The 16,326-nt window shown below is 44.8% G+C and overlaps 1 protein-coding gene and 1 long non-coding RNA gene across 4 annotated transcripts in view; one reads left to right on the top strand and one right to left on the bottom strand.

The window, feature by feature from the left end:
- SGCA (sarcoglycan alpha) overlaps nucleotides 1-16,326 on the bottom strand; it is a 70,823-nt gene that overhangs the window by 30,772 nt on the left and 23,725 nt on the right. Inside the window, exons 1-5 of one of the 3 annotated variants that reach the window (XM_056547527.1) lie at nucleotides 15,184-15,317; nucleotides 12,221-12,401; nucleotides 9,775-9,897; nucleotides 337-479; nucleotides 189-261 (exon numbers count right to left, since the gene is read on the bottom strand). In XM_056547527.1, the coding sequence (XP_056403502.1) occupies nucleotides 189-261; nucleotides 337-479; nucleotides 9,775-9,897; nucleotides 12,221-12,320 (439 nt within the window). In that variant the 5' untranslated portion in view covers nucleotides 12,321-12,401; nucleotides 15,184-15,317. Of the gene's footprint in view, nucleotides 1-188; nucleotides 262-336; nucleotides 480-9,774; nucleotides 9,898-12,220; nucleotides 12,402-12,806; nucleotides 12,866-15,183; nucleotides 15,318-16,326 lie in introns of those variants that run through there. The other 2 variants (XM_056547526.1, XM_056547528.1) reach the window with 2 other exon arrangements.
- Nucleotides 1-16,326, top strand: part of LOC130296218 (uncharacterized) — a 35,732-nt gene that overhangs the window by 11,889 nt on the left and 7,517 nt on the right. The gene's annotated exons all lie outside the window — the stretch shown is intronic.

Here is a 16,326-nt window from a genome sequence, read left to right as displayed (position 1 = left end):
CCAGATTTCTCCGGCGGGGTTGCTTCAGGAAAACTGTGTAGCCACTTAGAATTTCAACGTGTAGACCCACGATGATCAGCTGATCACCAGCATGTGCTCATTGACAAAAACAGGTATCCAGATGTCTGCAGCTAAATCGGAAGAACTCTACATACAACATACATTATTGTATAGTATAAGCCACTTACCTGCTGCAGCAAGAAGGTTGAAAATGATCTTTTCTCGAAGGATTTCAAAGGTGTTCCGGTTGTATGCAGTTACCTGAACAATAGTAATCCAGGGATTAGTAAAACAAGAGGAAGCTACCTCTGTGACTCAACTGTGTATTCACTGTACCTCTATGATATGCTTCCCAGGCTTGGTAGGGGATCCATACAAATATGCACTGTGCCAGGGGGAACGCTGGGTATAACGCAACCATCCTGGCAGGTCAGGGAACCCCAGCAAATTAGCTCGAAAGGTAATGGGGTGAGGTTGACCTGTTAATACAAAAGACAAGGGTGTGCCACTAGGTCTGGTCAGGGTTGGTGCAAGGATTTTTACTGCCCTAGGGGAAAGCTAATTTTGCCACCCCCTGGCTCCACCCATTGTCTCCGCCCTTTGACCCCCCCCCCCCTTATTTAATGATTTTTCCTGTCAGCTACCAAGACATGCATGGATATGTAGTTCTGCACTGAACTTAAACTAGTAAGCTCTCCATTTATAGAAAAACTACAAGTTCCAGCATGCTTTGATAGCTAGAGGCTGACTTTTGCTGTCAGGGAATGCTGGGAGTTGTAGTTTTGCAACAATTGCAGAGCCCCAAGGTTGGAGATCTTTATTGAAAACTCCCTCCCAATGGATAAATGAAACAGGAAACAATGAAGCCACTTAGCTAGCACTACAGAGGTGCCGCTTATCAGCTCGCACTACAGAGGTGCCGCTTATCAGCTCGCACTACAGAGGTGCCGCTTATCAGCTCGCACTACAGAGGTGCCGCTTATCAGCCCGCACTACAGAGGTGAGCCCCTGTACTTTACATTATCAAATTCACATATCTTCTAAGGTTGGGTTCACATATGTGGTGTTCCGGTACCGTATTTCATACGTTACCTTTGCAGAGGTCCCCATAGTCAGAGTCCCTAGGAACGTCGGGGTCCCTCGCCTATAGTTATCCCCTTGTCACCCCTCAGTTAGTTTATGATTGTATAGAAGTTTTGTTTAATATAAGTATAGATATAAGTATATATGTAATTGCCTACCTGTTCAAGCGTAGCAGGACCTGCGGGTCACGTGATTAGGTTAGAACTCTATGGTTTTGCTACAGGACCTTTGGAGGTTCCCATGACGTGTTCACCCACAATGCACTATAACGGTGAGTGACAGTTGTTATCGACCAATCCAAAACGGCTGGCCCCTGCCCATATAAGGGACCTGCATGATCTTGATCGCTCTCTTGGGTTGCTGATTCTGGAAGAGGTAGGACCTCTGCAGCTTACAAGACGATTTACTAGGCCAAAGCCTTTCGGTCTATAGCATAGCGGATATACTAAGCAATTCCCCGCTACTCATCGCAGGATCACTGGACCTAATTACTCCCCTAAATCCAGCGGATCTCTGCTACACAATCCTTAAGAAGCTAAATTGGGCTTATCTGATCCCAACCGACTGTCAGTCGCTGCTCAGCTATATCTATAGAGACTCTGTTATCTGGACTGTTACTATTGCTGCATGTACAGAAATTCTTCAGTAAAAGTTCCTGCAAGTTTTCAGTTAACAGTGGTTGTGGACAATCCTTTATTTCTGCATCACCTATTGCTCTTGGGAAGGGTGGCAATAGGCCTATCAAGATTACAGTATTTAACCGGCACCCTGGCGTCACGAGTGACAAGGGTTAACAGCGCCCTTCATCATCCCGAACAGCAACACCCTAACTACCCTAAACCCCCACAAGGCTTACCACATAATCCAGCCACCACACATATATCAGGCGGCATAGTTTTCCTCAGGCCTGAACCGGAGGGAAACTGATGCTAGAACTGATCACATAGGATACTGTCAATTTTGACACTGCATGGTTGGACACGCCAGAGGGCACCGGACATGAGGAACACAGCTTGCTGCCCAGAAACAATGGACACCGGATGCCATACAACTAATGACAAGTTGTCATCATTCATGGCATCAGCTGAGTCAGATCTAGGCTGAGTTCACCTAGGTCGGATGCCGGACATATGTGAACCCAGTCTTAGGGTGCGTTCACACGCTATTACTAGCAACAGGTTGCCCGCTGCAGAAAACCTGGTTGGAGTTACACTACCATTGATTTGAATGGGTCCACAGACAGTCCGCAATAGTGTCAGTTTTTCGGACTGTCCACGGACCCATTTAAATCAATGGTATCGTAACTCTCAGCGTGGTTTCCCGCAGCAGGAAACTCGCTGCTAGCTAATAGCCTGTGAACGCACCCTTACAGTGAGTCCCCCAGGATGAGCAACCCATGGCATCCCAACTCTTCCTACTGAGAATAATGAATACACTCCATGTGCAGTGTGTCTGGCTCACAGAGTATAAGGGGGCGCTCACACAAGTACACAAACGTATTAATGGGGAGATTTATCAAAACCCGTGAAAAGGAAAAATTGCCCAGCTGCCCATAGCAACCAATCAGCTTGCTTCTTTCACTTTCGATAAGGCCTCTGCAAAATGAAAGAAGCGATCTGATTGGTTGCTATGGGTAACTGGTCAACTTTTCCTTTGGACAGGTTTTGATAAATCTCCCCCATTATGTTTCAAACTCAGTGTGTTTCTAGCGCTACAAGTTTAGAAACAAAATTTGCTCACATGAATGAGCCCTTAGGCTGCATTCACACCTCGTTTTCACTCTACGGGTGCCATATCCGGCTGGGGGAGGGGCAAACAGCACGCTGCCGTACCCCAGCCGGACGAGCGCTGAACTCCATTTACTTTAATAAGCCGACCGGAGTCAAACAATGTCTCCGGTCGGCTCATTTTTTACCGTATGCGTTTCCTGACCGGACCTAAAACCGTTGTATACTACGGTTTTAGGTCCGGTCACAAAACTGGATACGGGTCAAAAATGAGCCGACCGGAGTCACCGTTTGACTCCGGTTGGCTCATTAAAAGTAAATGGAGTTCAGCGCTGGTCCGGCTGGGGTACGGGAGCGCCCGGTTTGCCCCTCCCCCAGCTGGAGTCGGCACCTGTAATGTAAAAACAAAGTGTGAATGCAGCCTAATGCAGTAAGTAGTGTTGTATAGCACTGCTGTACTCCAATAATGGGAGCCCCTGCGCTGTACTAGCTGTGTCCGCAATTATTTTGGTGCCTTTTGGCTGAGCAGGAGGTGTAAATTGTATACCTCCTACTCGGACAGTTAAACACTTAAAGGGGTACTCCGCTGCTCAGCGTTTGGAATACACTGTTCCGAACGCTTGTGACGTCATAGCCCCGACCCCTCATAACGTCACAACCTACCGGCGCTGGATCCAGCCCCGGCCCCCTCAATGCAAGTCTATGGGAGGGGGCGTGACAGCCGCCCCCCTCGAACGTGCGCTATAGGCGATGGTCTACTTTGCCTATAGGAAGAATCGGCCCTGGGTCTGGTTATGATATATGCATTATAGCAGTGGTTGGCAAGAAATGGACCTTCAGCTGTTGCAACACTACAACTCCCAGCATGCCCGGACAGCCGTTGGCTGTCCTGGCATGCTGGGAGTTGTAGTGTTGCAACAGCTGGGGGTCCACAGTTAGCAGACCACTGTTGTCAATAACTCCTCACACATCTAATGTCTGCCTCACCAGCATTGTCTTATCTACTCACATACATGCCTCGGTTCCTTCTAGATTATGTCTAGGAAAGAAAAGAATCTGAGAAGTTTACACAATGGCGGCCGGTTCATTGAACACCTTTATGGAAATGAGACAAAGTGTAATTTTGTACAATGTTCTCTTAAAGTGGATTTCCTAGTATCTCACGCTGAAGCTCTGTATCGAGATCTCAGAAGTTTAGTTTAGCTCCCTTATCTGCACCTAAGGCGCATTGATCCTCTGTTACTATGGTAACAGATGTGGTCGCAGTGTTATTTCTCTCCGGCAAGACGTATCCACATGCGCTTTTCTATTTGAACAGCAGATGGCGCGTGTCTGATCCTGATGTCCTTATGCACACAATACTGTACAGCACTGAAAATTACATACAACATCAGGTTTGTTTAAAACCTCAGCCTTGCATTTATTTATTTATTTTTTTCATTATGAGATCTTTTTTTCTCATTACTGCATTACTGTTATTTTCCATAATAATTGTGGCATGGAAATGTAGATAGATATAATCTACAAAAATTATATACGTATATATATATATATATATATATATATATATATATATACTGCTCGAAAAAAATTAAGGGAACACTAAGATAACACATCCTAGATCTGAATGATTGAATGAACTAATCGTAGGAAATAAATCAACCCATGGAGGTCTGGAAATGGAGTCACACTCAAAATCAAAGTGGAAAACCACACTACAGGCTGATCCAACTTTATGTAATGTCCTTAAAACAAGTCACAATGAGGCTCAGTAGTGTGTGTGGCCTCCACGTGCCCGTATGACCTCCCTACAATGCCTGGGCATGCTCCTGATGAGGTGACGGATGGTCTCCTGAGGGATGTCCTCCCAGACCTGGACTAAAGTATCCGCCAACTCCTGGACAGTCTGCGGTGCAACGTGTTGTTGGTGGATGGAGCGAGACATGATGTCCCAGATGTGCTCAATCGGATTCATATCTGAGGAACGGGCGGGCCAGTCCATAGTATCAATGCCTTCCTCTTGCAGGAACTGCTGACACACTCCTGCCACATGAGGTCTAGTGTTGTCTTGCATTAGGAGGAGCCCAGGGCCAACCGCACCAGCATATGGTCTCACAAGGGGTCTGAGGATCTCATCTCGGTACATAATGGCGGTCAGGCTACCTCTGGCAAGCTCATGGAGGGCTGTGCGGGGCCTCAAAGAAATGCTACCCCAAACCATTACTGACCCACCGCCAAACCAGTCATGCTGGAGGATGTCGCAGGCAGCAGAACGTTCTCCACGGCGTCTCCAGACTCAGCTAAGTCTGCCACATGTGCTAAGTGTGAACCTGCTTTCATCTGTGAAAAGCACAGTGTGCCAGTGGCAGAGTGAAAGCACCGCCAGCATTCAAAAGTGACCAAAACATCAGCCAGGAAGCATAGGAACTGAGAAATGGTCTCAGCATGTGACATTGATTGTCAATCAGTGTTCTTCCTGAGTGGACAGTGTGATTTCACAGAAGTGTCATTGACTTGGAATAAATAGAAAGAAAAAAGACCGGGGAACGGCGCCTCGTGTATTACCCTTAAACACAAACAGCAAGTGTAAATGTGGGAGAAACCCACGGCACTTATAGGTGGCTGCTCACCAATTGTAAATAGAAGTAACGCATATCACCCCATATAGGGGTACTCACTGATGTCCAAAAGGAGGGCTGCAAGCCGGAGGTCACAGGCACATACGTCCTGACGTAGTCATCAAACGGAAAATGGAAAAGGAACTCATTCATCCAGGCGCTGCCGGTTAGGTCATCAGGTGCACAAAATGATGCAATGTATACCGCTGTGACTTCTTCAAGCTAAATTTTCTGTGCACAGGGATGAAGAGGACCTGATTGTTGGCTCCACCCCCAGCACAGGAAGAGGACAGGGCTAAGAGCTGACAGGCCTCCCGGGAACACAGAGCGGCCGCTTCATGTGAGACACTTCTGATGAAGTAAGGAGCCATCTCTGTGTCAAGTTCTGCAGAGAGAAAATTTAGCTTGAAGAAGTCACAGCGGTATACATTGCATCATTTTGTGCACCTGATGACCTAACCGGCAGCGCCTGGATAAATGAGTTCCTTTTCCATTTTTCGTTTATTGACTTGGAATTACATTGTGTTGTTTTTTTGAGCAGTGTATATTTTATATATTTATTTATTTAGATTTTTTTCCATTATATATATATCATATTATCTATGCGTTATAACCTGTAGTATACTCCAGAGCTGCATTTATCGTTCTTCAAAGCAGAACTCTCACAGCAATCCTTGCTGGCTTTATCTGCAAAGTGCTTGATATGGGGATTTTGCATTCTGGGAAACGTATTATATTGTATGATCATGCATAATCAATTCATAATCCACGACAGGATTCTATTCCTCTATGAGGAAAGAATGACTCCGACTTCCAGACTATGACTTTGAAAAAAAGGGAACATGACTGCCCATGAGGATAAATTAAATTTAAGGTGCTGCTAGCTGAACGGGGGTTCTATTTATGGCAGTCTGCATTCTGGGATTACCATGATTGTAAAGTGGTGACATCTTGCTTTACAGTGGGGTCAATGGTCAGTGGTCAGCTGTAATCTGTATGAAAACCCAGAAGAATGTGTACAATTTCTCTACAGCGCCACCACAGGAAAAGTATAGAATTACACAGTTCCCATTAAAGGGGTACTCTGGTGGAAAAAAATATCTAATCAACTAGTGCCAGAAAGTTATACAAATTTGGAAATTACTTCTGTATAAAAATCTTAATACTTCCAGTACTTATCAGTTGCTGTATACTACAGAGGAAGTTGTTTAGTTCTTTTCTGTCTGACCACAGTGCTCTCTGCTGACACCTCTGTCCATGTCAGGAACTGTCCAGAGCAGGAGGGGTTTGCTATGGGGATTTGTTCCTACTCTGGACAGTTCCTGACATGGACAGAGGTGTCAGCAGAGAGGACTGTGGTCAGACAGAAAAGAACTACACAACTTCCCGTGTAGTGAACAGCAGCTGATAAGTACTGGAAGGATTAAGTTTAACTTTCTGGCATCAGTTAATTTGAAAAAAATTTGCTTTCCACCAGAGTACCCCTTTAAAGTTAACAGGCTGTCCTGTGCCGAGTCCTCCAGCGAAAGAGACTATTTGTGTCTGCTCTCAGTTTTGGCTGATAGATCACCGTGAGTTAAGGGGTTATCCAATGAATCATTTTCATACCCAAGTCCAGAAATCCTTTAAATAGCTAATTAACAGTATTTTTAAGCAAATACGGTAAATACTTCCATGTATACCCCCTTTTGCTAGTTTGTGCTGCTAAGGGGTGGACTCTGGACATAATCAGTCTACTTCCTCCTCTGGCAGCTGACAGTACAGCCCCTTCTTACTCTCTCTCTGCAGATAGGTAACATGAGATTCAGAGTAATAAAGATATGTTGTGTGCCTTCCACAGTATGCACTCCCATAGAAAATACCGCAAACATAATGAAATAAAACAGTAAATACTGAATGGGTATGTGTAGGATTCATATCACTATGCAGAGACCCGCCTGTAGACAAAGTGACCAAGCATCCATGATTGAGCATGTGTGTCCTCCAGCATCACAGATTGAGCATGTGTGTCCTCCAGCATCAGTTACTATGCATATGTGTCCCTCAGCATCACTGATTGAACATGTGAGACTCCCAGAGTCAGTGATTGAGCATGTGTGTCCTCCACCATCAGTAACTGAGCATGAATAATTTAAGTACCCAAAGTCCAGAAATGTTGTAAATCGCTAACTAACAGTATTTCTAGCATATAAATACTTCCATGTGTACCCCTTTCTGCAAGTCTGTGCTGCTAAGGGGTGGACCCTGGACATAATCAGTCTCCTTCTCCCTCTGGCAGATGACAGTACAGACCCTTCTTACTCTCCCTGTTAATAGGTAACATGAGATCCAGAGTGGTGCAAGATATATTGTGTGACTTCCACAGTATGGACTCCCATAGAAAATACCGCAAGCATCATGAAATTAAACAGTAATACTGAGTGGGTGTGTGAAGAATTCATATCACTATGCAGAAGGAGATGGAGTGACCGAACATGTATGTTTACCAACATCAATGATTGAGCATGTGTGTCCTTCGGCATCAGAAACTGAGCATATGTGTCCTCCAGCATCAGTGACTGAGTCTGTGTGTCCTCCAGCATCAGTGACTAAGCATGTGTGTCCTCCAGCATCAGTGACTGAGCATGTATGTCCTCCAGCATCAGTGACTGAGCATGTGTGTCCTCCAGCATCAGTGACTAAGCATGTGTGTCCTCCAGCATCAGTGACTGAGCATGTATGTCCTCCAGCATCAGTGACTGAGCATGTGTGTCCTTCAGCATCAGTGACTGAGTCTGTGTGTCCTCCAGCATCAGTGACTGAGTCTGTGTGTCCTCCAGCATCAGTGACTGAGCATGTGTGTCTTCCAGCATCAGTGACTGAGCATGTGTGTCCTCCAGCATCAGTGACTGAGCATGTGTGTCCTCCAGCATCAGTGACTGAGCATGTGTGTCCTCTAGCATCAGTGAATGAGCATGTGTGTCCTCCAGCATCAGTGACTGAGCATGTGTGTCCTCCAGCATCAGTGACTGAGCATGTGTGTCCTCCAGCATCTCAGACTGAGCATGTGCATCCTCCAGCATCACAGACTGAGCAAGTGTGTCCTCCAGCATCAGTGACTGAGCATGTGTGTCCTCCAGCATCAGTGACTGAGCATGTGTGTCCTCCAGCATCAGTGACTGAGCATGTGTGTCCTCTAGCATCAGTGAATGAGCCTGTGTGTCCTCCAGCATCAGTGACTGAGCATGTGTGTCCTCCAGCATCAGTGACTGAGCATGTGTGTCCTCCAGCATCTCAGACTGAGCATGTGCATCCTCCAGCATCACAGACTGAGCAAGTGTGTCCTCCAGCATCAGTGACTGAGCATGTGTGTCCTTTAGCATCAGTGACTGAGCATGTGTGTCCTCCAGCATCAGTGACTGAGCATGTGTGTCCTCCAGCATCACAGTGAGAGCATGTGTGTCCTCCAGCATCAGTGACTGAGCATGTGTGTCCTCCAGCATCAGTGACTGAGCATGTGCGTCCTATATCATCAGCGACTGAACATATGTGTCCTCCAGCATCACAGACTGAGCATGTGTGTCCTCCAGCATCACAGTGAGAGCATGTGTGTTCTCCAGCATCACAGACTGAGCATGTGTGTCCTCCAGCATCACAGTGAGAGCATGTGTGTCCTCCAGCATCAGTGACTGAGCATGTGTGTCCTATATCATCAGCGACTGAGCATGTGTGTGTCCTCCAGCATCACAGACTGAGCATGTGTGTCCTCCAGCATCACAGACTAAGCATGTGTGTTCTCCAGCATCACAGACTAAGTATGTGTGTCCTCCAGCATCAGTGATTGAGCATGTGTGTCCTCCAGCATCAGCGACTAAGCATGTGTGTCCTCCAGCATCATTGAATAAGCATGTGTGTCCTCCAGCATCAGTGACTGAGCATGTGTGTCCTCTAGAAGCAGTGACTGAGCATGTGTGTCCTCCAGTATCAGTGACTAAGCATGTGTGTCCTCCAGCATCAGTGACTGAGCATGTGTGTCCTCCAGCAACACAGACTAAGCATGTGTGTCCTCCAGCATCAGTGACTAAGCATGTGTGTCCTCCAGCATCACAGACTAAGCATGTGTGCCCTCCAGCATCAGTGACTAAGCATGTGTGTCCTCCAGCATCACAGACTAAGCATGTGTGTCCTCCAGCATCACAGACTAAGCATGTGTGTCCTCCAGTATCAGTGACTAAGCATGTGTGTCCTCCAGCATCAGTGACTGAGCATGTGTGTCCTCCAGCATCAGTGACTGAGCATGTGTGTCCTCCAGCAACAAACCAGTAAACCAGACACTAGTATATGTATGTATGCAGTTTGTGGCTCACCAGATTTATTCAGGAATTGCTGCTGGTAATCCCCTGTGTCCAGCTTGTGTACAATTAGCGTGCCCACTGATGGGTAGACATTCTGATCACTGAGACACCCCAAGAGACACAGCCAGAGAGGCACTAGGAGAGAAGAGAGATGTCATATTATTCTGTTACACACCAACATGTCTCCCTTACTGAGAACCAGAGGCTACCTTCTGTACCTACTGATAGATATAAACAGATAGATAGATACATAGAGAGCTAGGAGACATAGGAGATAGATAGACAGATATGATATAGATAGATAGATATGAGATAGATAGATAGATAGAGAGCTAGGAAACATAGGAGATAGATAGATAGATAGATAGATAAATAGAGAGCTAGGAGACATAGGAGATAGATAGACAGATATGATATAGATAGATAGATATGAGATAGATAGATGATATATAATAGATAGATAGATAGATAGATAAATAGAGAGCTAGGTGACATAGGAGAAAGATAGATAGATATGATATAGATAGTTAGATAGATAGATAGATAGATAGATATGAGATAGATATGATATAGATAGATAGATAGATAGATAGATAGATATGATATAGATAGATAGATATGAGATAGATAGATAGATAGATAGATAGGAAATAGATATGAGATAGATAGATAGATATGAGATAGATAGATAGATAGATAGATAGATAGATAGATAGGAAGGGGATAGATAGATAGGAGATAGATAGATATGAGATAGATAGATAGATAGATAGATAGATATGAGATAGATAGGTATGAGATAGATAGATATGAGACAGATAGATAGATAGATAGATAGATATGAGATAGATAGATAGATAGATAGATAGATAGGAGATAGATAGATATTAGATAGGTAGATGATAGAAAGATATGAGATAGATAGATAGATATAAGATAGATATGAGATAGATAGATAGATATAAGATAGATAGATAGATAGATATGAGATAGATAGATATGAGATAGATAGATATGAGATAGATAGATTTGAGATAGATAGATATGAGATAGATAGATATTAGATAGATAGATATGAGATAGATAGATAGATTATAGATAGATAGATCTATATAAGATAGATATAAGATAGATAGATAGAAAGATATGAGATAGATAGATAGATATGAGATAGATAGATATTAGATAGATAGATAGATAGATATAAGATAGATAGATAGATATGAGATAGATAGATTTGAGATAGATAGATAGATTATAGATATGAGATAGATATATAGATTATAGATAGATAGATGATAGATAGATCGATATAAGATAGATATAAGATAGATAGATAGATAGATAGATATGAGATAGATAGATAGATATGAGATAGATAGATATTAGATAGATAGATATGAGATAGATAGATAGATAGATAGATAGATATTAGATAGATAGATAGATAGATAGATATGAGATAGATAGATAGATATGAGAGAGATAGATATGAGATAGATAGATAGATATGAGATAGATAGATAGATATGAGATAGATAGATAGATAGATATGAGATAGATAGATATGATATAGATAGATAGATATGAGATAGATAGATATGAGATAGATAGATATGAGATAGATAGATAGATATGAGATAGATAGATAGATAGATAGATATGAGATAGATAGATATGATATAGATAGATAGATATGAGATAGATAGATAGATAGATATGAGATAGATAGATATGAGATAGATAGATAGATATGAGATAGATAGATAGATAGATAGATATGAGAGATAGATAATGATGATAGATAGATAGATAATGTTATATAATAAGTATTGTATAACTATACTATATACTCTACTATAAATAGATGAATAGATAATCTGCTTCCAGCAAATTCCATGCTCATTAGAAATGATCAAGCTGTTTACTGGCCTGTATACAGGGTGTATACACTAATATACTGCACCCAGCGCCATTGTGAAATAATTTCCCCCTTAATGGACTGAGCATTGAACAGAATGAGACTCATCCAGGACACTTATTATTACTGTCTCATTCGCCCACACATGTCAATGTATTTATATCCCATAGATATATATAGAGAAAGGAGCTGTCACATCTGAGACTGAGGGCTACACCAGGAAAAAGGGAGGAAAAAGCGTAAGACCTGGATAGACGACACAAGGGGGTGACGGTGAGAGTAGGGGTAAGAAGGAAAAAGAAGATCAGAGGAAATCTGAAAACAGAAGGGAAAGTGCATAGAACAGTGTTTCCCAACCAGGGTGCCTCCAGCTGTTGCTAAACTACAAATCCCAGCATGCCCGGACAGCCGAAGGCTGTCCGGGCATGCTGGGAGTTGTAGTTTAGCAACAGCTGGAGGCACCCTGGTTGGGAAACACTGGCAAAGAAGAAGGTATAAGACACCACACGCATAACACACACTACAGCTAGGACATGCCTGTCAGACGTGCCACACTCCGAGATGCCATATCTGCTGTGACAGTGGAGGGGACGGGCAGTAGAAGAGTGACAATGCCAGCTGGAAGGGGGAGAGACATAGGCAGCGGTGACACATGGACACTGGCATGCCTGGGCCTGAAACCAATAGCCACAGGACATTTGTCTGATGTTTAAGACGTCTAAAAGGGGCAAAAAAGTAACATAAAATCATCAAAAGCCAAGGAAACCTTACATTACACACCAGAGAGCATTAAACTGGGCTGTAAGGTTGGGACTAGAGATGAGCAAATTTACAGTAAATTCGATTCGTCACAAACTTCTCGGCTCGGCAGTTGATAACTTATCCTGCATAAATTAGTTCAGCTTTCAGGTGCTCCCGTGGCTGGAAAAGGTGGATACAGTCCTAGGAGAATCTTTCCTAGGACTGTATCCACCTTTTCCAGCCCACCGGAGCACCTGAAGGCTGAACTAATTTATGCAGGATAAGTCATCAACTGCCGAGCCGAGAAGTTTGTGACGAATCGAATTTACTGTAAATTCGCTCATCTCTAGTTGGGAGATTCCCTTAGAAATAAGATATTCACAAATTGTTCCGCTGTAGGCAACCCCAATGATCGTTCGTAAACCTGACAATAGGTTTTACATTTCCACGCAGCGCCACCACAGGGCAGATGAAGTACTACATGGCGGCCATTAGTTTTTTGTTTTTATTCGCTTTTTGCAGTAGAGGGCCATTCTTGTCCACATATTATGGGGGAGATTTATCAAAACCTGTGCAGAGGAAAAGTTGCCCAGTTGCCCATAGCAACCAATCAGATCGTTTCTTTCATTTTGCAGAGGCCTTGTTAAAAATGAAAGAAGTGATCTGATAGGTTGCTATGGGCAGCTGCACAACTCTTCCTCTGGACAGGTTTGATAAATCTCCCCCATTGTGTGGGGTATAGCAGCTCAGGTCCATTGATTTCAATGAAGCTGAACTGCAATACCAGACACAACCATGAACAGGTGTGGTGCTGTTTTGGAAAGAAAATGGGCATGTTTTGTAAGCCTTGACAACACCTTTAAAGTGGTGTTCGAAATAAAACAACTAACAAGAGGTTAGTGATGGAGGGGTACAGGGGCTTGGGACTCTGTCAATGTCCCAAACAAACAAGCCCCAGTGGGCATTAGTAGAGAATACATTGGTAACCATGACTCTAAAGCGGTGCTTTCCAAGCTGGGTTGGAACGACACATTAGTTTGTTGGCGTCAGTCCCCGGGGTGTCAGGGGACGTCCCATCCAGTAGAAGCCGCTGATCACCTTCCTTAAGAGGCCGTGACCCGTGCTGCCAGATCTTGACCTGGCAGCCGCCATCACAGCTACTAAGCGAGCATCATTGGGACATCAGAGCGGGAGGACGTCTTTCATCAGAGCCGCAAAAGACGACGACTTTCATAAAACCCGCTGAGCTGCCGAGCCTCCCAGAGTGCACCGAGAGACACAGGCCAGTGAGAAATGGCACAGGGGGGGATAAAGGAATGGAGGAAATGGCACAGGGGGGGATAAAGGAATGGAGGAAATGGCACAGGGGGGGGATAAAGGAATGGAGGAAATGGCACAGGGGGGGATAAAGGAATGGAGGAAATGGCACAGGGGGGGATAAAGGAATGGAGGAAATGGCACAGTGGGGGGTAAAGGAATGGAGGAAATGGCTCAGTGGGTGGATAAAGGAATGGAGGAAATGGCACAGGGGGGATAAAGGAATGGAGGAAATGGCACAGTGGGGGGTAAAGGAATGGAGGAAATGGCTCAGTGGGGGATAAAGGAGGGGAGGAAATGGCACAGGGGGGGATAAAGGAATGGAGGAAATGGCTCAGTGGGTGGATAAAGGAATGGAGGAAATGGCACAGTGGGGGATAAAGGAATGGAGGAAATGGCTCAGTGGGTGGATAAAGGAATGGAGGAAATGGCACAGTGGGGGATAAAGGAATGGAGGAAATGGCTCAGTGGGTGGGATAAAGGAATGGAGGAAATGGCTCAGTGGGGGATAAAGGAATGGAGGAAATGGCACAGTGGGGGACAAAGGAATGGAGGAAATGGCACAGTGGGTGGGATAAAGGAATGGAGGAAATGGCTCAGTGGGGGATAAAGGAATGGAGGAAATGGCACAGTGGGGGGTAAAGGAATGGAGGAAATGGCACAGTGGGGGATAAAGGAATGGAGGAAATGGCACAGTGGGGGGTAAAGGAATGGAGGAAATGGCTCAGTGGGGGATAAAGGAATGGAGGAAATGGCTCAGTGGGGGATAAAGGAATGGAGGAAATGGCACAGGGGGGATAAAGGAATGGAGGAAATGGCACAGGGGGGATAAAGGAATGGAGGAAATGGCACAGGGGGGATAAAGGAATGGAGGAAATGGCTCAGTGGGTGGGATAAAGGAGGGGATGAAATGGCACAGTGGGGGGATAAAGGAATGGAGGAAATGACACAGTGGGGGGATAAAGGAGGGGATTTAATGGCACAGTGGGGTGGCAGCAGTGCTGGTGCAAGGATTTTTTACCACCCTAGGCAAAAGCAAATTTTGCCGCCCCTTAACCATGCCCATTGGCTCCGCCCTTTGACACACCCCACCTTACTACTGGGATGACACATTGTAACAAACCTCCTCCTCATGTAATCACCTTATTACTGGGGTGACACACTGTAACAAACCTCCTCCTCATGTAATCTCCTTACTACTGGGGTGACACACTGTAACAAATCTCCTCCTAATGTAATCTCCTTATTACTGGGGTGACACACTGTAACAAACCTACTCCTCATGTAATCTCCTTACTACTGGGGTGACACACTGTAACAAACCTACTCCTCATGTAATCTCCTTACTACTGGGGTGACACACTGTAATAAACCTCCTCCCCATGTAATCACCTTATTACTGGGGTGACACACTGTAACAAACCTCCTCCCCATGAAATCACCTTATTACTGGGGTGACACCAAGGTGCAGATTTCTTCACACACAACACAACAGTAGTGACTGCGAGAATCATGTGACCTCCTCTCAGCTCAGACCCGCCTCCTCCACAGCATCACCAAAGGTCCTTCTCCTATCCTGCATGGCTGAGCTCCGCCCCCAACATGTAACTGGTCACATGATGGTGACATCATCAAAGGTCCTTCACCATCAGCTTCTAGCCGACCAGCCATTGGGGGAATTCTAGGGCTGGTCCTGCAGGACTCGAGCCCAGGATAATCGTGAAGGAGTGTGCAGTGGTGGTGCTGCACTCCTCTATACGGCTGTCAGGAGCGCAGTGCTATCTCATCATATACACAGAAGTAATTACTGTGTATGTGATGTGACAGCCGGAGAGAGATGACAGCGCAGCACTGCACCAGCTTCACAAAAATAACTGTGGCCACAGGCGGCACCCTCATCAAGGGAGCGCTCTAGGCAGTAGCCTACTCTGCCTATGGCTAGAGCTGACCCTGAATGGCAGCTACATTTGTAATGCTGATACTGGTATCACACTGAGTCACAGGACGCAAAATGCAATACATGCAATTGGTGATACGGCAAGGAGTGTGTCACAAAACAATACATGTCTAAAAAGTGTGTCACCAACATGAAAAGTTAGAATAAGTCTTAAGTATGTCACTTATCAATACAGGAGACAGGTGGTCACACACGTAATATTTATTGGTGCCCATTAAATTAAAAGACTGGCCATGTCAGGCCCTTCTAAAACTAAGATTATCTTTGTATCCACTCTCTGTTTTGGCCACGAGATGACAAACCACAATGGGAACCACCCTCGCTCTGTAAGGTCAGAAACCCCCCAGCTACTTCCCTAGAAAAAGTGATTTCTAAAGTAAGGCCGGTCATACATTTTTGAGAGCTGTAGAGCGTTTAGCTATCTGTTCTTATACAGCAGAATCTAGTCACAGCTAAAAGCTCCTAGCCAATAGCTGCAGGAGATGTCCCAACTCTCAAGCCTGGGAAGAAGCGGTCTTAGTTTTCTCCAGTAAGTTAAGTCCTGACCTTAGTCAGAAGAACTCATATTGCTCGGCCTTTTGGCTAAGATCAGGTGTAGTATTTGTTCTTATCAGTCTGAGCCATTGAT

Source organism: Hyla sarda, chromosome 12 (genome assembly GCF_029499605.1).
Source record: "Hyla sarda isolate aHylSar1 chromosome 12, aHylSar1.hap1, whole genome shotgun sequence".
In the NCBI taxonomy this organism is placed as follows: domain Eukaryota; kingdom Metazoa; phylum Chordata; class Amphibia; order Anura; family Hylidae; genus Hyla; species Hyla sarda.
This window is presented reverse-complemented; position numbering and strand designations above follow the sequence as displayed.